Consider the following 23,445-nt stretch of genomic DNA (forward strand, 5'->3'; position numbering starts at 1 on the left):
GGCCTTTTCCCACATCAGTGTGGCCTTTTAATTAGCATCCGCTCTTCAGCGTGGGATAAAGCCGGGCTTAGCATCTCTGTCCCTGCGTGTGAATATTTAGTTTAGAAAGCTGCCACGTTCCATTAGAGGTGGCTGTGTTTCGGCAGTGGGTGCAGGAGCTGTGTAGACTTTGCAGATGTCCTTTGAGATTTATGTTGCAGAGTAATTGGGAGATGCTGGTACTTAGTGTGTTGTGCATGGCGGACTGTGAGATCACCTGCTGTAATGAGACCCCAGCAGCATACCGCGGAAAGGTAGTTAAAGTTTTAACCTTAGCAGATCATGATACTCGTGGGTTTCTGTGAGATAATTTATACTACTCTCCCCTAACCCTGAAATTGTGCAGAAAAAAAAAATTTAAAAATGGTACGAAGTTGTGCTAAATAGATATTTTAAAATTCCACCTAGGAGTGCAGATTTTTGAAAATATTTTCAATGAACATTGTATCCGTAGGATGCGATCACACTTGTCATCGTTGTCACCCGTCACGATGTTGGAATATAGTCTTTCTAAAATCAGAACTTTGGTGACATCAGAACATTACAAAGATTTAAGGACTCATTAACTTTGATTCCTTGACAAATACGTTGGTTTCTTTTAACTCGGGTCAATTGAATTGGGGTGATAGAGGAGTAAAAAACTGCATGATGGATGGAAAGTGTGTGATGGACTTTAAAGAGGTCTGGGTTTGAAGGTTGATTTTTGGCCTCTTGTGTAACCCCTGCAGCCTCAGTTTATAAAATATAAAACTCATTCATAAAATGGGCTTAAGTCACTACTGGAAGGGATCCTTTGGAGGGCCACGTTTGTAAGTTGCAGTCTGGCTTCAAAGTTTGTGCTCATACTCTGGCTACTTCTTGTCTCTAAAATGTTAAAAGAAAATCAACAAATGGCCCGATGGGAAAATTAAGTTAAATAGTACCTTTTTTATTGACATACCAGCTGGTTAAAAAAACAATTTGACTCATTCCGTTTACTGAGAGGTTTTATACATGTATTTTAGGGAAATGTAAACCTCTGAATGTTGTACCGATGCAGTGAACCGATAGGCTTTTGCTTTGGAATTTGATGAGTGTACATTCTGTATTAGAGAAATTCATCAGGATGGTCTTAATTTTATCGAATGTAACAAGCCAGAAGAATGATAGTGTAGCATTATTTAAACAATGGATTTGCAATTTTGAAGAGTTTCAGAGGTAAAATACTTAAAAAAATATATACCCACGAGTGACTTGTCAGTTGCATCTCAGGACTAGACAAGCACCACTCCTATTTTTGGAGACTAATTGGAGGTTCTGTTGTCTAGAGTGAAAAACAAAAAAAAACAAAAAATACATGGGCTCTGGAGTCATACAAAACTATGTTGAATCTCAGACTTCCTATTGTTGGCCATGTGCCTTTGGGTTAGTCCTTTTCCCTTGCCGAGCCTTAGCTCCCTGGATTTGTAAAATGGGCAGAAGGGTAGTGCCTACCTTAAAGGGTTATTTGGAAGGAGAAGTGGAAGAATGTACTTGGCACAGTGTCTACATAAAGCAAATGTAAGTTTCATCTTGCCTTCTTTTAGAATATAATTTCTAGTGAAATATAATAAGTGAAAATGTGCTATTTAGTATGCTTCTGTGTGGAAGGTGCACATGTGGACACAGTGTTTTATGGCATCATTTTGACTTTCATTTGCTATATAAATAACTACTTTCATAATGGATTTGCTTTGAATTGGGGGGTTGAAAATAAAGTGCTGAGTTATTATTGGTTGCTTCTTGTGTTGGTAGTTCTGAGTTAGGCTTTTGCTAGCTGTGAACATTCAAGAAAGGGGTAGAATTGGGTCAGGTTAGCAGCCATCATGCGTTTCCTGCCTTCCAGGCACTGCTAGTTTCTCCTGGTCATAGAGTACGTAGTTTAACCCTCATGACCACCTAGTGCCACAGGGTTTTAGGCCTCTTTCGCAGATGAGGAAATTGGGACTTAAAAATGTTGAATGACTTTAGCGCCATCATCATGTAGCTCGTAAGTAACAGGACTAGATTCATATCCAGATCTCCTGGATCTTCATTCTCTTGAATTCTTTGCTTCTGCACCTCCCACCCCACCTCCCCCCCACCTCCCCACCCCAGCCTGCTTGCTGCTCGTCGGCCTCACCTGGGCGTGCCCACTTCTGCTTCCTCACAGCTAACTGCCTTCGCGTGGCCAAACCCCCATGACCGCGATTCTCCCTTAGAGCTGCTTTCTCTCCATTCTTTGGTTCTTGCCCCCACAGTTAACTGATCCTTACAGTCTTTCTACCACACTCAGAGGCCAGACAGGCATATTCCGGGAGTCCCTGATACGAATGAAATGGCATTTACAAGTTGACTCCAGAACATCCTCAGTGTGCTTTCACTGGGTCTGCTTTTACCTTGTCCCTTTTTGGTGACACTCTTTGGAAAGTGCCTGCTGCAGAAACGTACCTGTCTAAAACTATGTAATTAAGTTAATCATTATCTACCATCGACCTACCAGAAAAAATAGCTGCCAAGAAGTTAACAAAAGGCTTTTCTGTGAAGGCTGAGTTTGTTCGGAGTTTGGTCGGTGCCCATGACTGATGCTGGATGTCCAGGTGACACTCTGCCCTTTCCTCCTGCACTCCCACCTGCCCCTGCTGGCTCACCACCATCTCTCCTTGGGAACGATGGCTCACCTGCTTCCCTGTCGCCTGCCTTGTGCTTCTTCTCCACCACTGCTTCCAGGTTGCAGTTTCAAACAGCACAAATCTAGCTACATCATTCAGCAGCTTAAATTTTTCATGTCTTTCCACTGGCTACCATGAAGAGCTGGCTCTCTGTGTGGCCCTTGTGGTTCTTTGGTATTCAGCCCCACTGAGCTGTCTACCTGACCTCACCTCTCTCCTTCCCATTTTCATGGCTACTCCTGTCCTCACTTCTGCCCTGTGGCTTGGCTACCATTTACTTGTATGTCGAGTTGCAGCCCAGTCTTATCACTTGTATCCCATGGGACCTCTGTACACCCATTGTTCCATTGTCAAGCCTGCCTCTTAATAGCTCTTACTATATTGTAGTGAGCTTATCTACATGTTTCCTCTCTGGACTCTACACTCTTTGTGGGCAGAGTCTGTATCTGTTCAGGTCTTATCCCCAGGTTTAGCACAGTGTCTGTGGAGAGTGTTAGGATCAGGGCATGGGTAAACTCTTGCTGAACTAAGCTGACTTGTACATTTCTTTCAGGGGTTTTTGCATCATTTGAAATTCGCTTTATATGTGACCATCTTTAAACTTGCTAGAACAAGGATGCTCTGTACTTTCTTGAGTCTCCTTCCAGTTCTTCCTAATCCTTATGCGGCTGTAGAAGCAGGATCCTGCGATACAGTATGGTCCCCATAATCACCTTCCCACACTCACCCTGCAGTCTGCATTGACTTCTGTCCTCCAGCCTTTGGAGGTGGATGGGCTCGATGTGAACGTGGCCGCTTTTTTTAATCTTTGTTGTGTGATCCTGGGAACAGATTTACTGCATTTTCCCCACTGTTTTCAGGCGGTAGCCCTTGCAGGGTCTCCAGGAATGTATTGGCAGAGTTATCCCACTGACTGCATTGTTTTACGGAGAGAGAGGGTGATATTATTAAGATCTTATTACTACCTGGGGCAGCTTGGTTTTCATTTGGAGGATTATTGAGCATATTTCTCACTCTTTCTTTAAACCCAGTTTTTCTTGCTTTTTAAATCTCTGATTATATTTGATTCAGTGCAGCCTTGCAAATATATATTTGTGTACACATATGCTGTGAACGCTGGTTTCTTCTCCTTGTGGAAAGCAATATGTTTCTATCTCTCTTGGTCCTTTTCCCTCTGGAAGCTTAGGTGTTTTCCTTCTATTCGCTGTCTCAGAATCCAGCAAAACCTTCATGCTCACCACCGATTTCCCCGTGGTGGGATAGGAAGACATAGGCTTTGGCGATCCCAGGCACTAAGTTGGCATGGATCCCCAGCCTCCACTTTGACACAGCCACGTGCATTTGAGTGCGTCGCCAACTTCCTAGAGCCTCAGTTTCCTCTGCTGTACAGGTGGTGATTATGAGGATTAAATAAGTAACGTAAGCGTTTGGTTCTGACTCAGGGATGTAGTGGGTGTCCATGTTAGTTTTCTCACACCCTTCTACCCTAGAACTTGCTAACAGTTCTGTTTGCAGAATCGGTGTGTCATGGGACATTCCTGTCTCATTATTCTTTCCAACAGCCCTTGGACAGAGCGTTATTCCCATTCTTCCGATGGGCAGCCTGTGGCTCAGAGAGAGTTAAGTGCTGTGTTATTAGTGACCCAGCTCTCCTGGGCTTTCCTTATTCTTTGAGGCTCTGTGACAGCTTTTTGTGGCCCATTGTGGTCCCGCAGCCTCGGACATCTTCTCTCCTGGCCCTGAGTTGTGGTCAGGCTTTCGTGTCATTCCGTCATCTGGGACAAGCCATGTTGGCAGCTAACTTGGTTGGCAAGTCCTTGAATACGAACACCCATTCCTGTCCCCGCTGAAAACCCCTTAAATTACTCCTGCACCCACAGCAGATATGTCTTTCATCATTTGCATCACCCAGATCCTGGGAGCCAAAAAAAAAAAAACTATCTAAGAAAGAAATGGCAGCAGCATCTCGATCTTAAAGACAGTTACTAATTCACTCTGGGCACACCCAGCACCAGCTGTGACTTGATTATACCTGACAATTCCCAGGTGTTCACACAGGTAGACCGTGTTTACCCAGACAGCTTAAGCCAAAAACAAAACGCAGACACTTTTGCTTTTGTCACACAGCCCAGTCTGAAAAAATTAAATTAACCTTTCCCACTGTAAAATACGTGGCTACACATGGGACACATTAGGTCTGTTACATGGTGCAGGAAGCATACTGCTTTGGGGGGACCATTTTAAACACTTTTTTGAGCTCTTTAAATTTTATTCAACCATCAGCCACGAATGACTCCTTTAGGCCGCATCAGTGGCTTAGTCAGAACCTCACCATGGCAGCAGGCCACTAGACAACGTTGCGGTTAAACCTCTCCTCTGGAGGGCCTAACTGTCTTTGAATGCTCTTGTCCCCTGGTCCCCCAGTCGGGACTGGTGCAATTTTGGAATTACTCCATTCTGTCTCATAATTAATTTTGTCTTTTAGTTTGGCAGAGCATGGATGCATTTGAAGTCGATGTTCCGTTTTTTCTCTTGTCAGCGCCCACGCCAGGCACTGTGCCCGCTGCCTGGGACGGAGGTGGAGGCGGCGTGGCTTTGGTCCCCTTCTTGGGACCAGACTCTTGCCACACCCAGACTTTTATCTGCTCAGCCACAGATCATCAGAGCAGTAGCATGTTTTTGCTGTTTCAGATCAGAGTGATAAAAGATAATCCAGATCTCCCAAGATGAGTATGGACTGTTTTGATTCTTATTGAGTAAAATCCTTAGTTTTTAGTCAAGGAGCAAACTGTTAAGAACAAAATGATCCGTATAGAGGTAATAACAGGTAGGAAAATTAATGAAAGTTTAGGTATGATGCCACCCACATCCTTGGTCCCCTCGAGCAGAGGTAGCGGAGCCACTGTCCTGACTGCCAGCGTGATGGCAGGGCGTGCAGGGTCCCCTCACAATGCCCCGACAGCAGAGGAGCTCTGTTCTTCATGAAAAAGGCGGAACGTTTCTTTTTTTCATCTCCCTCAATGTGAGTGCCTCAGCCACACAGATGAAATATATTTCCCAGCAAATAATCAGTTTTATTGTTTGAAGAAATAAAAAATACTTTAATTACAAATCAGTTGTTTCACATGACTTACCATATACATGTATGTTGATATTCCAAAGCCGTATCTAAAATAATACAGTAGGTTTTCAGTCAAATGCATATTTCATAGTTTGCCTGCCCCCGATGTAAGTAAAAGCACCGTTCAGGATGCATAACTGAACAGTTGGGTGTAGAGGATTTATTTAAGGAGTATTAATTTGATGCTGAGCTGTCCAGGGTGCCCATTGGATGGGGTACCTACATTTTACTCTGGTGACATTTCTAATCTAAAGATCATGTAAGTGAGAAGAAAAATTCGATCGTGGCTGTGGACGAGAATAATATGGAAAAGTTTCTTTGCAGTTCTGTTTTGGGCCTGCACCATAGCGGATGCCGAGGTAATCTGTCAGTTTGTGAGTGTCTACAAAATGCAACTCTCTAGATAACAGGTTTAAAGTAAAGATTTAATACAGTCTCCATCTCCTATGATGTTGCAGTGACAGTTTAAAACTCATTCTCTAAATCTCAGCAGACTTTATAGCTAGCAGTGGGCCAATATAAAGTTTAATAGCATTACAACGCATAAATCATCTTTTAAAGATGCTACTAGTAGCTCCAATATTAAATGCAGACAATCGCCTGTGTTATAAATAATTTATCAAACACCATTTCAGATTAGCCTTCCATGCTGAGTTATTTATTTTAGCCTTTTCTGTACGATTCCTAAGGCACTTTTTGAAAGATCCATTACTGGTCAGTTTAATGAACTTGGGGGTCTGTTTTGTCCCCTCAAGCACTCGGGTACAGCTGTGGTGACCATTACATGGCCGACGTGGACCTCTTTGTGCCTTTTACAAGTGCTGCCCATTTGTCATGTAGCGGTAAATGGAGCTGCACATTGGAGTCCAGGGACACATTGTGCGATGCAGTGATGGAGACAAACAGATAGCTCTATAAAGTGCTGCTTGTCACAGCCGACTTGCAGTGCAGTACATCACTCTTATTGTAATCTCATTTAAGAAGCAGGGATGGCTCGGGGGACTGATATTCCCAGTTAGTTTGGTCTTTGTGGCCATAAAGCAGGAAGTGCCCCTTTTATATTCTCTGAACTTTTAGGGAGTGTGCTTTTTTGCTTGGATTAATTATTAGAGGAACTTCTCCACGGCACTGTGTGAAGATTTGTCAGCAGGTTTGTTTGGACCTCCTTCTCCTGGCCTGGGCTTTAGTACAGGCAGTCACTGCACAGAGATAAAGTGTGTCTCTAGGAGCCCTCTGGCTCGCTTTATTAAATTCAAGTTACCATTTATTTATTAAGCAGCAGCTACGTGCCAGGTACTATAGAAGGTGCTATGTATATTTTATTTCTGTATGCAGCAGTTTTGTGATAAATCCTAATTTATCAACACTGTGTTACAGAGGAGGAGAGTGAGCTCAGAGAGGTGAAGTGACTTGCCTAAGGTTGCACAGCAATAAATAGGAAACGGGGGTTTCAAACTCAGTCTGTCCGCCTCCACCTCTGCTAGATTACCTTGAACCTGGGTCTCTCAACTAACTCGATCCCCAGGGTCATGGCGGTCTTTCGGCTGAGTGTCACACAGTAAAAGGAAGGTGCCATTGGCCTGGAGGGCTATTTTTCTGGTAGTCAGGATGAGCCCTACTGGTCCATCTCTACACCGACTCCACGGTCCCCTGTGACTGGCAGTGCAAATCTCTGAGCAGCTGGCCAGGGGAGGACGCTGACCCCTGCAGTGGGAGAGCATCGCACCTGGGCCTGACCAGCTGGGGTCACGGGCTCTACAGGGCCCTTGTCAGAGCCCCTCTGTAGCAGCTGTCTCCAGGCAGATGCTGCTCAGAACTCAGGTCACTCTGCATCTTCCAAAAAAAGGGAGGTGCAGTTTTGCTGTGAGGAAACAATGCTTCCTGCGTGTATTGTGGGCCAGAGACAGATACAAATGTGGTGTTTCCCCTACCTCTTGCTTTTAGTTTGCAGTTTCCTTGATAGTTTTCCTAAATATTTGGTAGCACGTGTTAAAGACAAGAGTTGTTTAATTGTGAAATCCTACTATAAAGAAAACACAGTATGAATATGCCCAGTAGCATATTTGCATATGCGTCTAGAATTCTGGGGATGGAAATACTGTGGTAAAAGACAGTATTCAACATATGAAGCAGTTCCTGGAACGTAGTAGGTGTCTGTAAATGTTTGCTGAAGACGGCTATGTAAGACAGTAAGTAGAGCCTTGGTAATTTTCAGCCTGTTTGTGTTTTTTGAGGGCTTTGGTGGGGGTGGGGGATATGTGAAATAAGACCTTGGATCTTAATATTAATCTCTGCCGTATTACATCGTAGAAACATTTGTTTACGTGATAGTGTGCTGGGCAGTTTGAGAAACTCCCCTGCTCCCCAGGGAAATGACCATCAGGGAAGCTGCTGGTTGGCCCAAAGATAAATTAGCACCCGTCGTCCTCTCTTAAACTTGCCTGAGTTCTGAAGATCCTTGGTGGGAGGGTGACATACCCTGGATCGGGGAACTGCTGTCCACTGTCCCCAACTCACCAAGGAGCCCCAGCCTCCAACTGAGACAGGTTACTTGTGAACTGCCGTGTGCGGTAGCATGTTAGCTCTGGAGCCTAAAGGACATGTTTTACATTTACTAGTTACCTGACCTTGGCCAAGGCATTGGCTCTCTCTCAGCTGTAGTTTCTGACAGTACCAACCTCAGAAGATGGTTGGGGGCAGGGATAAAAGCGATCGTCAAAATGCCTAACTCAGTACTTGGCACATTGTAGTAGGTGCCCAATAAGACGTAAGGTTACCATCTTTGAGTCCTGTGAATGTGAGGAGGGTAGGACTGGGAAAAAAGGTAGAGACTTGTGAGATTTTCTTCCTTGGGGAATTATCTTCCCTAGGATTGGTGGGGAGGGAAGGAATGTAAAAGGTATGTTACCAGCTTTTAAAGTCTTTACACTTAAATAACAGCACACGTGACAATTTTGTGAGTCAGTCAGGCTATACACATTTCAGATTTGTGCATTTTCAAGTTTTAGAAGTTTATCTGTTGATAGAATATTTGCAAGATAGAGGAAGGCTCACCCGTATCTGCCCAGTCTGATCAGTTGACATTAGGTATGCATGCCTAATATGTGTATATTTCAGTTTCCTCTAGGTTTCCTCCCAGTCTCCATCTCCAAAGATAAAATAATTTGGGAAATTTAAATCTGCAGTCCTAAGTGCTGCCAGCAGGATTTGTGACATCCACTGGGTACTTTTGGCTCACTCAGGGCACCATCATCAGTGACGAGAAAAGTAGCGATGATAAAGCAAAGGAAATAATAAAAACAGAGAAGGGAAGAAGAGTTGGCAGGTCAGGAGCAGGGGGATAAACAGGATGCCCCGGACACACGCACACATGCGTGGTTCTTTCATAAGAGAAACAAGCTGGAATGAGGTTGCTGCTGGTCGGGTTTCGCTGTCTGTGTGGTAGCCGCAGCAGCAGCCATCTCCTCTAAGACGTTTTCTTTGCTGCCACCTTCACTGGTTTCTGGTAAGGCTTTGGCCTCACAGACTGTTGGGAGTCTCAGGAGAGATCCTCCTGATTAGAGGATTCTGTTTGAGTGAATTCTTACAGGGCTCCATATGCACAGGAGAATAACTGGCTTCATCAGCCTCACATATGTGCCACTCAGGAAGTGAATTAACCTGGTGGAATAAACAGCAGGATAACCCCCCGCCCCTGCCGCTGGGTTGCTGAGGATCCCACTTCCGGCAGAGCCTCCTCTGAGTCTGTAGAGGGCGCTCATGTCACTGGCATCTCACTTCCTGGTTTAGGACAGGCGGAGGAGCAGGAACCCTGAGTGGTCTCTCAGATCTTCTCACGACTGGAAGTCAGCCAGTCTGCCCTTTGATGACCTCAGGCTAGAATTTGGGGCAGACAGTCTTGTTTCTCAATGGATGTTACTTGGATGAGCTCTTTAGTTCAGCTTGCGTGTTTATGGACTCTCATGCCCTGGTGGATTGAGAAGGGGCTACGACACAAGTTAGAGCCTCCTCTTTGGGAGATTGGTTCATTTTTTATCCTTGTTTCATAAAGAGCTTGAATTTGATGTTCCCCAGGTCCCGCCTTGCTGCCTTCACTGCCCTGTTTTCGGAGTGCCCGGTGTGTGGCCCATCTTTCAGCTTTGCTGAAGCTTTGCTGACCCAGGCAGTGCTCCCACCGTGCTCCTTCTGTTATTTGTTAGCCTTTTTCACGCTGTCCTGTAGTTACGTGAGTCCGATGCCCTACAGGGCATGGACCTTGGGGCCTCATCCATCTCTGCAGCCCTGGCTCCTGGAACAGGACCTGGCACGTGGTGGGCCTTCTTGGATAAGAAATGAATTAATCCACTTTTCACCAGTAACTGTCGGGGACTTAGACTTGCTTCTTAAAGGAGAAGAAAGAATAACTCAAAAGAAATGAAACACTTCAGTGAACACGTAGGCTTGTTAGTGGGAAGCAGTAGATTCTCTTCAGCAAGAGGTCACAGCCTTGGCTCTGCCACCATTTTCCCAGAATTATTGTTTTGTTTTGGTGTTAGCTATTTTCCCCCATGATGCTGACTTTCTTCATTTTGTTACCAGTAAGCAGATTCAACCGTCATTGGACTTTTTCGGTCAGGAGTTAGCAAACCACAGCCCATGGTCTAAATCTGGCCCGCCACCTGTTTCTGTTATTAATAAAGTTTTATTTGCGCACAGCTACACACATTTGTTTGCATATTATCTGCGGCTGCTTTGTGCTCCCATGACTGAGTCGAGTAGTTATGACAGAGACCGTTTATGCACTCCTTGGCCCCCTTTACAAGAAAGGTTTACTGACTCCTGTTGTAGATGACAGATTGCTCTCCATCAGCCCACCGTCCTCAGTTACAAGGTCAGCGATTGTCTGACGTGAGCAGTGTGTTGGGGGGGCCCATGCATAAAGGCTGTGGAAGCCCGGAGTTCCACACTTGCCGCCTGGGGACCATTGGCACATCGCTGAGGTACTTTGAGACCTTTCTTCATCTGTAAAACGGGCATTGAAAGCAGTGCCCGCCCCCCAGGTGACTTCGCGTACTGCTGGACGTCATTGCTGCCATTCTTTTTCTCAGGAGGAGGAAGCCAAGACGCTGGTGAGTGAAGCCATTGCAGCCGGCATTTTCAATGACTTGGGGTCTGGAAGTAACATTGACCTCTGTGTCATTAACAAGAGCAAGCTGGATTTCCTCCGCCCGTTCTCAGTGCCCAACAAGAAGGGGACCAGGTGAGTGAGGGAGATGCAGGTTTTCCTGTGTCCCCGGCTTCTGCGGCTACCCTTGACCTCTCCATGGCATCTGACAGGGTTTTCTTGGCTCTTACCCATGTGAAGTAAATCCAGTGTCCCCAAACCAGCCTTACACAACAGAACTTTGAGCCGTTTTTTGCTTTATGATTCTGGGCTGCTGTCAGGTGTAGAAAAGTGATTTAATTTGCAAAATGTCAGGAAAGGTAGAGTGGGGCCCGGGAAGGAGCCCTGGGCTGAGGTTGCAGGGAGAGGTTTGAATCACCTGCTGTCCTTCTCTAGTCTCTCAGAGAATCCCCTGGATTCTGTTTGCAGTTCTGTGAGTTGCATTTTCCAGGGCTGCTGGCCCAGAGCTTTGCTCAGAGTGGTGCGGAAGTCCGAGCAGTTGCAAAGCACTGGTTAAGCGTCTGGAAGTTAGCCTTGGGAGCTCAGTGGTGCTTCCTGCTCTCGAGGGAGCCCTGGCATATGCTGAGCCAGCACTGGGTCTCAGGGGTGCAGCCCCGGCGTAGAGTAGGGGACAAGCTCCAGTTGCTTTGTTGAACAAGACTGGAAGGTGTCCAGCCTGGTGGCTGGTGTGTTTGCAGATGAACCGCTCATTTGCCGTCCGCATAGCTGGCCAGCTGCTTGCCTGTGCCGTGGCTGCCGAGCTCTGCTGCCAGCAGCATCCATCCCAAGGTAGCCAGCACATCACTTTCTGGAATGCTGGCTTAACTCCCACTGTGTATACTCAGAATCCAAGTTGGGAGTAATTCACACGGACAAGAGCGTTGAGAACCAGCAGGTACTCATCGCATTTGTGCTCAGCATTGTGCAAATTTCGTGTTCTTGGCAGGGTAGAGCAGCCCAGCAGCGAGACGCTCTGGACTGGGGCGATGTCAGTTGCCTGGTGTTGGTGACTTTGGGCAAGAGGGCCTCCCTGTTTTTGAAGTGATGGTGCTGGACTAGGTGATCTCTGTCGACTCCACGGAGTTCCTGGGATCTTCAGCAGGAGTGGAAGCAGCCTTTCAGGCCTGGCTCTGCTGGGCTCTCTGAAGCGGGAGCCAAGTGTCCCTGTGTGACCTGCTTCCCCTGCTACTTCAAGATGCTCATGACCTGAGCAAGTTCACGGTGAAGCATTTAGAAAGGGGGAGGTGGTTACACTCCATCCAGGCTGAACAGTGTGTTGGGTGAGGATTCTGGAAGCCACATCCGAGCCGTTGAAAAGTAGAGTTTGAAGCTGCACAAGGAACGGGCGCCAAGCACAGGAGTCCTTGTCCAAAAGGAAGTGCAGCAGCGGCTCATCTTACTCCCTTGGGACATAGGCCACACATATGTAAAGGAGACCTAAACGCATAAGAACAGAAACAGACAGACTCCTTGGCTAGTTGTGAAGACTCAGGTGGTGGGGAAGGCACTGGCCAGTTGTGGCAGGTGTCAGCAACCTGCCCCTGGCAGAGCTGCTGCCCCTCAGTGCCCAGGCACTGCTGCAGTGTGCCCTGAAGTTTTACTGTCATCTTTTCTGCCAGTGGCTGACTGATGGGGGTACTGCCTGGCTTAAGGGAACCTTTCCCAGAGTGGACAGTCAGGATGGGGGCAAAGCCTCAGGCCCAGGCAGGCATCCTATGCCCAGTCCCAGTGTGGACCTGGCCTGGCTCCTCTGCCCTCAGCCCTCCGGAGCCCTCCTCTGCCACCTACTGCTGTTTAAGGCAGAAGCCCTCCCCGCGTGCTGCTGAAGCCAGGTGCCGTAGCCCAGGATGGGGAGGAGGCTCCTGTGTCCTACCCTCCGGACGCTGTGGTTCCCACGAGTCGGGCACATAGGAGCCACGTGGGGCTCTAGCGGCTAAGGGTCCAGTCTAGGGGAAGGAGCCACGTCTTCACACCAGCAGGGTGGGGGTGGGGGGTGGTGGGAGCACAGCTTTAACAGGTGCTGCAGCGAAGGAGAGCCTGGAGGGGAAGGGAAGGGTTAACAGAAACAAAGGTCTGCCTGTCTTCGCTGCACACGCTCTGCTCTTGAGTTTATACAGAGCCCGGTAACATCTCCCTCTTCTCTGCTTCCTCCCTCTGAGCACAAGTGCCCACTGGACAGGATGGGTTGTCGAGGAGCGCGTGGTCGTGGCACAGCCAGTGTGGTCTGTTAGTCCACGCCAAGGGGACGGAAGTAATGTCCAGCTGGGGACAGAGCAGAGGAGCAGTTGGCTTTGTGCTGCTATTTGACAGTGATGTTATTCTCAGCCCCAGCACGAGAATTAGCAGTTCAGATACATATCTCATAGACCATGTCATGCTCAGAGAAGCCTGTGGGATTCACTCCAGGAAAGGTGTTGGGTGTGTCCTAATGATGATGATCCACCGTGTCCCTGCCAGGGACAGTTAACTCTCCTCTCGAGTCTTCAGAGTGTGGTCTAAAATGCCAAGGACAGAGTCTGTCTGCGAGTCATTTTTATGGTGTTTATGCTTCCAGATGTGTTTTAAGTGTTTAAGGTAGCAGGTCAGCCTTGCTGCTGCACAAGAGAAGGGTGATGGCAGCTCAGTGGAAGGATTCGCTTCCTGCTGGCTCCAGGAGGTTGAAGCCTGAAGGCCAGTGACCAAATGCTTTCTAGCATCTTCTGGTGATGGTGAGGTGGGCAAAGAAATTTGAGTACCAGGTGCTCTGTGTGATCTCTCTTAGTGTGCCTCCTCTCTACCGGGGTCCCTGTTCGCTCACACTTGGGGGCTGACAAAAATGAGCTGTGGGGTAGTCAAATCCCCCAGGGTCGCAGAGCTAGGACTCAGGAGAGCCAGACCCCAGCCCAGGCCTGTTTGCTGCCTGAACACTGGTCCCTCTCTCCAGCCCCCCATCGGGCGTCTTGAGGGGATCCTAACTCCGTTGTTATATTCTTGTCACTAGGTTTGGCCGGTACCGGTGTGAGAAAGGGACCACTGCAGTCCTCACTGAAAAAGTCACTAGCCTGGAAATCGAGGTGCTGGAAGAAACAGTCCAAACGATGGACACGTCCTGAGTGGTGTCGGCGGGAGGCTGGTTGCTGCTCTTGAAGATGGGGGGCAGTGGAGGCTCCCCTGTAAGACCTTCATTCGGCCCGTGTTTGCTGAATGAAACCCAATAAAAAAGAAAACGAAATTGACTGGCTGAGGTCTGGAGGCTGTGTGGGTTTTTGGTCATTAAGTGGGGTCTTTTCGCCAGTAAGGCCATCGGCCTGGCCTCCCCTTCAGGATGCTAATCCCTCCCCGGGTGCCAGTCCGTGCGAGCCTCCTAGACAGTGGGGCCTCATCTGTCACAGGAGGTCGGACTGGGTTACGCCGATTTTTCCCGTGTCCGTCATCCCCGCCCCTCTGCTGACTTCCCTTCCCTGTGGTGGTCCCAGGGTCCTCCTTCTTCTTTTTTTTCTAGGGTGAGTACAGCACAGCCTTTTAGGAAAGAGTCAGACATGATCAGTTCTAAGTCCCCAAAACAAGCAGGGCGATGGATTGTTGGCCACAGCGGCGTGAAACTGGGCGGACTCCACCCGGGCAAGTCTCACAGAAGCCAGGGGAATGCTCTGGGGATTACTGTGTGTAACAGTTAGGAAACAGCCATTTCACAGACACTCCGGCCTCGTGAATGCCTGCAGTCGGACGCCTCCAGAGGGCCTCGCAGGCAGAATTGTTCTCGTGACAGGCAGAAAGCAAGTTCATCAGTGTCCAACACCGATTCTGCCAAGGGGGACACAGTGGGGGGCTCTGAGAGATGTAAGCAGAGTATTTACAAAAAAATCTGGCATCAGAAAAACGTTCAGAGGTAAGTGCTAGGTAGGAGACGGGGCCTTGACTCTCCCAGAGGGAGCGTGGCTGGGGGACATGAGGAGGAGGAGGCCAGCACCAGGTTTTCCAGAGTAAGCCTGCTCTTGGGCCAGCCTTCTCTGTTGCCGCCAGGAGTGGGTGGGGAGAATGGTGGAGTTATTTACGGCAGCAACTTGGCTGATGACTACCAGAATTATTGGGAAGCTTGAAAAAATTCCGGGATTACTCAGAATGTCTGGGGCCTGAGAAATTGTGTCCTTAAAGTGCCTCAAGAAATTGTGCTGCACTGTGAAGCTGTTTTAAAACTTATCTATGAACCGTACTCATTCACAAAAGGAACCCCCCTTACCCCATTTTATTTCAAACATGGAGAACACATACAAAGCAAAGGTTGCATCTGAAGAAAATCTCTCCAACTCGACAGTGTTACAGTAGAACAGATTTCACACATGGAAACAGAGCGGTGGCCCAGCCCAAGCCCTTTATCCCCAGGGAGGCCTGGCCAGCGAATTGGCTGCAGTCAGAGCACCTTGCCAGGACACAGATGGAGCGGGCGGGCATGCGCGCTCTCTGGAGGGCTGAACTGTCACCAAGTCAGTGGACGACAACTTAGACCATTTGAGGATTAACTTGAGTATAAAGACAAAATTCAAACTGTTTCCTTCAGAGCTTGAGTTTTCCTTATGTTCACATTTATAAATTAGTCTTCACAGTTAATCCTATTTGGGAACATGAAATAAAGGCACACCTTTCTGGTTTCCTACACGTAGTACAGTTGTACATTAATTCTTGACTTAACGTGGTTCATGGACTTGAGTTCTGTGAAGGGGTGAGTGCTGCCATTTTTGAATCATCTACAATGTGCTAGACAACTTCCATACTTTATTTCAAATTCTGTCAGCAACCCTGAAGGTAGGTATTATTAGTCCCATTTTACAGATGAGGAAACTAAGGCTCAGAGAGACTAAGAAACTTGCCCAGGGCTGTGGCAGGAAGCTGCAGAACTAGAATTTGTACAGAGAACAGCCTGAGGGTATGTTTTATATTTTTCGTATGCCATGCTTTCTTCCTATAGACAAAAACGCTTAACACTGATCATTAAATGAACTGCCAGCATTCAGGCAAGTGAAGTGCCTGGTACAGAGCAGGTGGTCAGGAGAAGATGGCTGAGCCAGACTGCATGGAAAACACTCATGCCTCTCAAATACTGTCTGTCTCCTGAAGCTCTGTGCCAGATGCTGGGTCCTCCTCATCCTTATTCATCGAGTTACAAACATAGATAAAAATATTAGGAAAATCTCCACTCCATTTAAAAAAATTATGTCCACTTTATCCCTTTACAAGAGAGTAAATTAAGCACACAGCTTGATTGTTTAAAAAGATTCTAAGCTAAACTGAACTCGCTACTAGCCATTTTCAAAGGCTCACTGCAAATCGCAGTCTCCTGCAGTTCTGTTCGTATCAACCTTGACCAGTCACTCAAGGAATTACCCTACAGGTTCACATTACAGTCCAGGTCCAAGGGGTGCATCCCTGGCTCGCTGATCCGCACCCCTTTGTTAACAATCCAGCTGAGATTGTCCGCAACAGTCTAAAGAAAGGACTTTTGAATTTGACCACCAGGAACATGTGACCAGCGCCCCTCCCCCCAGCTGCTCTGCATTCAGCATCTGCTGTGAAGCCCGGCCCCCTTTGGGGAACCTGCTGAAATCTCTTGTCTTAGTTGATCTAGGCTACCAGGTGGCCGCTTTGGAGAGGAGACTCAGGTAAGGCAGAGAGGTGCTGGCTCTGGCAAGGCCCGCCGTGCCCACGGTCAGGTGCTGGACGTCCACACGTGCATCTGCTTGGCCACCTGGTGCACATAACCGATGTCTGGCCTCTGGTTGGGGTCGGGGTAGATGCACATACTGACCAGTTCCCGTAACTGCAAGGGAGAGGACGGCTCGTGTTAGTCTTAAGAAAGCATTAACTCTCGTAGTCCTCGACGCGTACAGAGGATAAGGGATGGGTGCCCGGTCACACAGTCACTGGGCAGAGCCAAGCCCATTCCTGGGCTTGTCTGGTCCCAAAGGCCATGCTTTGAGACCCCGAGAGCGGTTACCTTCAAATAATTGTGAATTTTCCAATTACCCACACTAGGCAAATTGTGTGTGTGTGTGTGCGCGAGCGCGCGCGCGTGTGTGCGCCGCGTGCACGCGCACTGTCAGTCATGCAGATGCCCAACCAGAGGACAAAACTCAAGGCAAGAGCTTATTGATCATAATAAATGCATTAACATGCAGCAGGGCTGCAGTCTGCCCACCCCCTGGCCTCTTTATTGTGCTCATGAAAGACGGAGCTTTTAATTATACAGACACTGAAGGCTGCGCCCGCCTCGGGGTGGGGGAGGGGCGCCTTGAGCCTCTCTGATCGCCTCCCCTCTTCTGATAGCCAGAGTGCCAATTATTTTAATGGTAATTAAAATAATGACCTTAAAAAGCCTGCATCTTAACTTGCATCACTGGACCGGCTCACTGCAATTTTCTTATTTAAATACCTGCTGCTGGGGAGCCTGGCTGGCCCTGCAGGGTTGGGTCAGGAGCAGCGGCTGGGAGGGCCGGTCCTGAATGAGGGGGCTCCGTGGACTGAGCCATGCTCAGGGGGCCTGGGAGGGTGGAAGGGTCATGCAGAGGCCCGGAGCCACCGTACACACGCCACGTGTCACTCTCGAGGGGGTGTGGGCCGCAAACGAGGTTCCTCTGGGTCAGGCATTTTGAGTATCCCTCCAACCTGCATGCTGCCTTTCTGGGAGTCCACTGCCTTCTCACCACGGGGAGCCCCTGGACAGATGCGTTGAGCCTGCAGCCGGCTTGGGCACTCCTGGAGACTGAGGCTGCCCAGGATGCAACGAAACTTTTCGAGATCTTACAGTATTCAAGGCAATTCCTTAATCCAAAGAAACTGGATTAAGGTGAAGTCTATGTGACCCCAATTGTCACCTGAGCAGACCACGCAATAGACAATAAGTGCTGGTTATAAAATTTCAGAAATCAGGAGAAATAAAAGTAGTATAAGTGTCTTATTTCCATTTCTAAGAGGGGAAAGAACTTCAAAAGTGAGGTGTGCTAAGGGCCTCCGGTGCTAAGAAGCCCCTCTGGCCCCCAGACACACGGCTGGAACCGCTGCACATGGCCGAAAGCAGGGGCGGGGGGGGAGTGGGAGCTCGCGACGGCGAGTGACTGATGCAGGAGGGAGAAGCGGCCTGCAGGCTCTGTGCGGATGTGCTCACTTCAGCTTCAGATGTGCGAGGCAGAGATCACAGTTCCCACTTACAGGTGGGAAACCGAGGCACAGAGAAGTCATGATTTGCTCCAGGTTGCATGGCTCCAAGCTGCTTTTGAAGAGTAGAGAAATCCAATTTTAAAGAAAAAGCGAGTAAAGGAAAACCAAATGCAACTATTCACTTGGTAAAGAACTCTAACTGGTTTTCCCTTTCCTGCCAACTTCCACTCCAGAGCATAGGCCCTTCCTCTAAAAGTTCATGGAAGAACTGAACTCTGCAAGCCATAGAAGCAAAAGCTGTGAGAGAGAGTGCCCTGAGCAACTTTACAGGGACGTGTGCTCCTAACCCTCACCCTCGGTCCTGTGAGAGTCTGTGAAGCCTGTGAGCAGGCATTAAGCACAAAGGCTGCTGGGAGAAGGGTGGTCGGTCGGTGACCCGTGGGTCGACCTGCCTGGACACAGGGTTAAAGCACATTGGGAGACCTGGTGTCTATAAGCTGGCCTGCGCAGGCCCAGGTCCCTGGAGGATGAGGGCTGCTCCTGCTCCAGTCTTGGAACCTTTAGAGTTGGGACTGCAGCGAGCTGCACACGGTACCTCACCCCAGCTGAACCATCAGCTACTGCAGAGGCGTGCCATCAAGACCGGATGGTGCAGTGACGAGGGGTCCCGGGTTCAAATCCTGCCTCTACCACTTGCAAGTTATGTGGCCTTGGACAGCTATGCCTCAGTTCCCTCACTGGTGAAATGGGGTGGGGGAGGATCAACACAGTAGGTCATCAATGTGAGATGCTATTATATTGTGAGGCAGTGGCCCACGGGGGTCTCAGACTCCTCATCACACCCACTAGTGTTGACCTTGGACAGAAAAAACAGTAATAGTTCTATAAGCCTTAACCTTGAACAGATATAAGGATAGTAGTTAATGCTTATTGAGCATTTACTCTTGAGCCAGGCCTTGTGCTACATCCAGCGGCTACTTCTGATGACGATGATGGGGTAAATGCTATGCCAGCCTAGTGCTAGACTGAGCATGTCACACGCTACCTTAATCCTTACACCGACCCTGTGAGGTAGATCCCAGCATTATCCTCATTTTGCAGGCAAGGAAACAGACTCAGAACTAAGTTCAGTAACTCGCCTAAGAGGAGTGAAGGGAATGTGTAAACCTACGCATCCGTCTACACCCTGAGCCACGCTGTGCCGTCAACCTGCCATTTCCTCCTCACATTTTATCCGTGAAGGCGAACATCAGCCCTGTTTCCATGGTGATGAAGCTGAGGAAGATGATGCTCACGCACGGTACCCGGCACAGCCAGACCTGTCAGTCTGTCCAGAGCCCCTGCACCTGGTGTCGAGTGTTGAAAATAAAAACCCAAGGAGTGACTTAGATCTGCGACAGCAAAGAGACCAGTCTGCACGCCGTGGTTTCCTGTCACGGGAGTGGAACGGCAGCCAGCCGCGGTGTGGGGCACGCCAGGGCCCTGCCGCTGCCTGCCTCTGCGTCTGGTTCTAGTTGTCTGACACCACACGGAGCCTGTCTCTGGGACCTGCGGCGGCAAGCCTCACACTCGGGCCTCACACTGGGCCTCAGGTTGGGAGCCAAACGGGCAGCAGTGTGCCCACAGGGCTTCCTGGGCCGGCTGCAGCTGGTTTCTGTGCCAGTGGGTGAGCAACAGTCCTGCTGTTGGGGCCCACACTGGTGTCTGTCCATGAGAGCTTTTCAGTAAAATCAATCTGCTTTTGTCCCCTCTGAGTCACTTCCCCAGAAGTCTTCCCTCCTCCATGCCAGGAAGGGAACCCAAGCTCAACCCCACAGCCGAGATATTTCGGAAGTGCCCCTCCCTCACAAGGCCATCGAGGCCCCCAGGTCCGGCCCTGGCAGCCGCACTCACCTTCTCAGAGTAATGTTCTCCAGGGAGAGGCGGATAGTCACACTGCTCGATCTTCTGGCAGAGGGAGAAGAGGTTCATTTTATCGCCATAGAAGGGGCTCTGGAGAGCGGCCATCTGCAGGGGGAGGGGGAGGGGAGAGGAGAGTGTTCAGCCTCGAGGTCCAGGGGGAAGAGGGCCCGCTCACTCCGATCCTCAACACGACCACCACGGTCCGTGGCCAGCAGGACGTCCCCAGAATCCCAGGAAGCTGGGATTCACAGATGTGGCAGTCAAACCTGATCCTCGTTACGTAAGCAAATCGGCCGGGGCAAGGGTTTCGGTGACAAAATTTTAAAGCCAATAAGGAAGGGCGGGGGGGCTGACTCTGAGGGCCCGCCGCATGCAGGCGCACACCCCGCTGCATGCCTCGGCCCTCCAGGACTGATTCTGCTCGTGTGCACGTAGCAGATGAGGAAACAGAGGCTCTGCTCACGGGGGCTGGTGCCTGGGCCCAGCAGGTCCTCTCTGGTGTATCCTATATATTTCTAAAAGGCAATTCCAAAGACGCCCGTGGGAGGATGTCTATTAAAACCGTAAATTTAGGAAATTTTTACCAGCCCACGACAGAGCTGCTGTTGGAAGGCCTGGCCACTGCTGTCTTAGAAGCTGGACACCCAGGTAGCGCTGGGCAGGGTAGGCAGGGGGAGGAAGGCGGGCCAGCTGGCCACCCCTGGATGCAGGGGCCTGGGACCCTCTGCCTCACAGAAGGGAAGCAGTCGCCAGGCTCTGCGGCCAAAGCCAGCGCTGGCCTGAGTCCTGGCTTAGCAGTCGTTGGCCGTGTCTGGCCTTTAGTTTTCTCGAACATAAAATGGAAAAGGTTCCACCTGCGGGGCTGTGGCGAGGCTTGGCTGGCACGGGAGGAGGCACCGCAAGCCAAGTGGCACCCTCACCTGGCTCCACGCTGAAGCCGGGCCTGCTCCTAGGGTGCTGGGGAGAAGAACCCGTAGCCTCGCTGGGTTCTCACTCCGTCCGGGAACTACCAGGCCCCCCGCTGCAGGAGGGCACCCAGACTCCCCACCCCACCGTTCAGAGCACTGCTGGGGGGGGCGGCATGAAGCAGCGCGTGGCAGCCCAGCACGGCGCCCGCAGCCCCATCTGCTGATTAATCCATAATGGGATTCAAGTGCTTCTTGTCACTCCTGCTCACTGTTGCCTGCCACCAAAAGACGGCCCAACGCCTCCTGCTAATGAAGTGCCGTCGGGTAATTGTGCTCGCCTGTCCCTTTGGCCCTAGTTCCCTTGGAGGAGCCAGGCTGCCCAGGTCATTGTGCACAGATCATGATCGAGGGCTCCTGGACTCCGGCTGTGACAGGCATTGGGACACCTGAGGAATCCTCATTGTCCTCAGGCCCCAGATGGTGGCCCAGCGAGCCCAATTTCAGGGCAGGGAGGAGCTCGTGGTAGCTGGCTTTGTGGGTGCCCATCGGCTTTAGTTTCCTGGTCTGCCCCCATCCTCTGTTCCCCGCTGTGAACAGGTCTGGTGACCCCAAGAGCAGGGCCTGCCTCCTTCACAAGGGCCCAGGGGGCTTCAGAGCCCGGGCAGTGTCCTTAAGTTTACAGATGGCCTTGGGGAGGCAGCAGCGTTGTCTGGAGATTTGTCCCTCGGACCAGGAAGTCTGTCCAGGAAGCAGCTGTAGGCCCAGGTACCTGGGCCAGGCCAAGTGCTTCCAAGTAGGTGTTCAGGGCCAGCCTCATCTCTCCTCTTCTGCAACCTGGGGTTTGGGGCCCTCTGAGAGCACTGGGAACCCATCTGGACTGAGAACCCCCCACTTCCAGGAAGGCTACATGAAGTGGCCCGGGCCCTTGGCAGGGGAGGCCCTGGAGGGCCACCTGGGGGTGGGGGTGGGGGCGCTGGCTTTAACTCCATGTGCAAAGTGGCATCACCTGGCTGATGCATTTCCAATAATTAAAATGAGAACCTTGGTGCAAAGGGTTAATTGGGCAGTTTCAAAAGGACATCTGTTGCCACAGCAAGAGCAGCTGAGGCTCCACGTGGTCACTCGGGGTGAGCAGGTCGCCCTCTGAGTTGTGGCAGGGACGAGGGTGGATTTTTCCTCCGAGTGTTTCTGTTCAAAGTAGAAAGGACCCATCCATCAACGTGGGGCCTGGTTTTCATGCGTCTGTCTGACTGCGAGAGGGGACTGGGTGATCCTTTCAACAAGCCAGTCTGATCTGATTTGCATAAAACTTGCTGTTTGGGATTCCCACAGGGCCCTAGGAATTGTGAGGGGTGGCGAGCCCCATATCCACTGTTTCCTTCAGATCATTTCTCCTTCCTTGTTTTGGAAAAGCTTCTCGAACAGGGTCGGCAGTGGGCTCCCTGCTGACAGCGGCTTCCCCGTCCATGATGCAGATTCTAGCAGAAGCGGCGTTGCACCCACCGCCCCCTCCCGCTGCCGGCCACGGGCCTTCCATCCCGATCAGGGCGTCAGGCTGTGAAGGAACCTCTGGGGCTGCTGCTCGAGACACTGGGATTAGAACGATTACGCCGGAGGACGAGATCTCCCCGTACCGGTGACCACCCACCTCTGACTGGTCGAAGAGAAGAGGAAATGCTTTTTTGGGGGCAATACTGGTCGCCTCGTTAGAACTGCCAAAGCCAGGGCTCTCAGCGCTGCCCCTCAAATGCAGAACTTTTCCTGTCTGGCGTCATCGGGCTGACACACAGCCAGGGAGCGTGTGGGCACTTGGCCCCGCTGGGACGGCTCAGAGAGACTGGTGTGTGATCTGAGATGTCAGAAGGAGCAGGGGGACCTGACCGCAGGGAGGACAGAGATTGCCTTTGACTCCCGCCCTGCGAGGGCCTCAGACACCCCTCTCCTCACCCGGCGTCTCCCCAGCATGGCCCGGAGTGAAGGCTGAGCCCAGAGGCCAGCTGCCAAGTAGTCCGCAGCCCTGCTCCCCCACGAGGTGGGGGGCGTCCAGACCATTCCCCGGCTCAAGCCAGAATTCCGCAGCAGGATTCCAAACAAGGCACCGCTGATCCCCAGGCTTTTCCCGGCCTGCTTTCTGGCTGGGTCTCAGTCCCGCACGGGCCCCTGGAGGCAGCTGTGAAAGACCCCCAGCTGAGGATCCCGGGGCTGGCACTGAATGAGCCAATTTCTTCAGCTCCCACATAGATAAATAAATTCTGCAGCGCCAGGCAGCCTGCTGGGTGCCGCCACAGGGCGTGCTGGGTAACGAAAATAAAGCACGGGGCCTTCCAGCGGCCAAGTTCGGGCATCTGCTGGGAGCTCTGAACGCAGAGGAGGGGCTGCTGACACTGCTCGGGGCTCCTCACAGCCCAGCCTCCCCCTTGCAGGGGCTCTGGGCAGAGGCCCTGCAGCTCTCTCCATGTGGTCACTCCTTCCCCCGAGGCTGGGAAGAAGGGAGAGGGGCCCTGGTTGCTGTCCATGGGAAGGTGGGCTTTG

General features: G+C 50.4%; 2 protein-coding genes across 2 annotated transcripts in view; one reads left to right on the forward strand and one right to left on the reverse strand.

Annotated features, from left to right (window-relative positions):
* The window catches only part of PSMB7 (proteasome subunit beta 7), a 58,233-nt gene extending 44,041 nt beyond the window's left edge, over nucleotides 1–14,192 (forward strand). Inside the window, exons 7-8 of the mRNA XM_011364307.2 lie at nucleotides 10,917–11,068; nucleotides 13,953–14,192. Coding sequence (XP_011362609.1) covers nucleotides 10,917–11,068; nucleotides 13,953–14,064 — 264 coding nt within the window. The 3' untranslated portion in view covers nucleotides 14,065–14,192. The remainder of the gene's footprint in view (nucleotides 1–10,916; nucleotides 11,069–13,952) is intronic.
* A 987-nt stretch (nucleotides 14,193–15,179) lies between these two features.
* Nucleotides 15,180–23,445, reverse strand: part of NEK6 (NIMA related kinase 6) — a 40,729-nt gene continuing 32,463 nt past the window's right edge. The window contains exons 7-8 of the mRNA XM_023532959.1: nucleotides 19,997–20,110; nucleotides 15,180–16,766 (exon numbers count right to left, since the gene is read on the reverse strand). Of these exons, the coding sequence (XP_023388727.1) occupies nucleotides 16,656–16,766; nucleotides 19,997–20,110 (225 nt within the window). The 3' untranslated portion in view covers nucleotides 15,180–16,655. The remainder of the gene's footprint in view (nucleotides 16,767–19,996; nucleotides 20,111–23,445) is intronic.

This window comes from Pteropus vampyrus, unplaced genomic scaffold, assembly GCF_000151845.1.
Source record: "Pteropus vampyrus isolate Shadow unplaced genomic scaffold, Pvam_2.0 Scaffold95, whole genome shotgun sequence".
Taxonomy (NCBI): domain Eukaryota; kingdom Metazoa; phylum Chordata; class Mammalia; order Chiroptera; family Pteropodidae; genus Pteropus; species Pteropus vampyrus.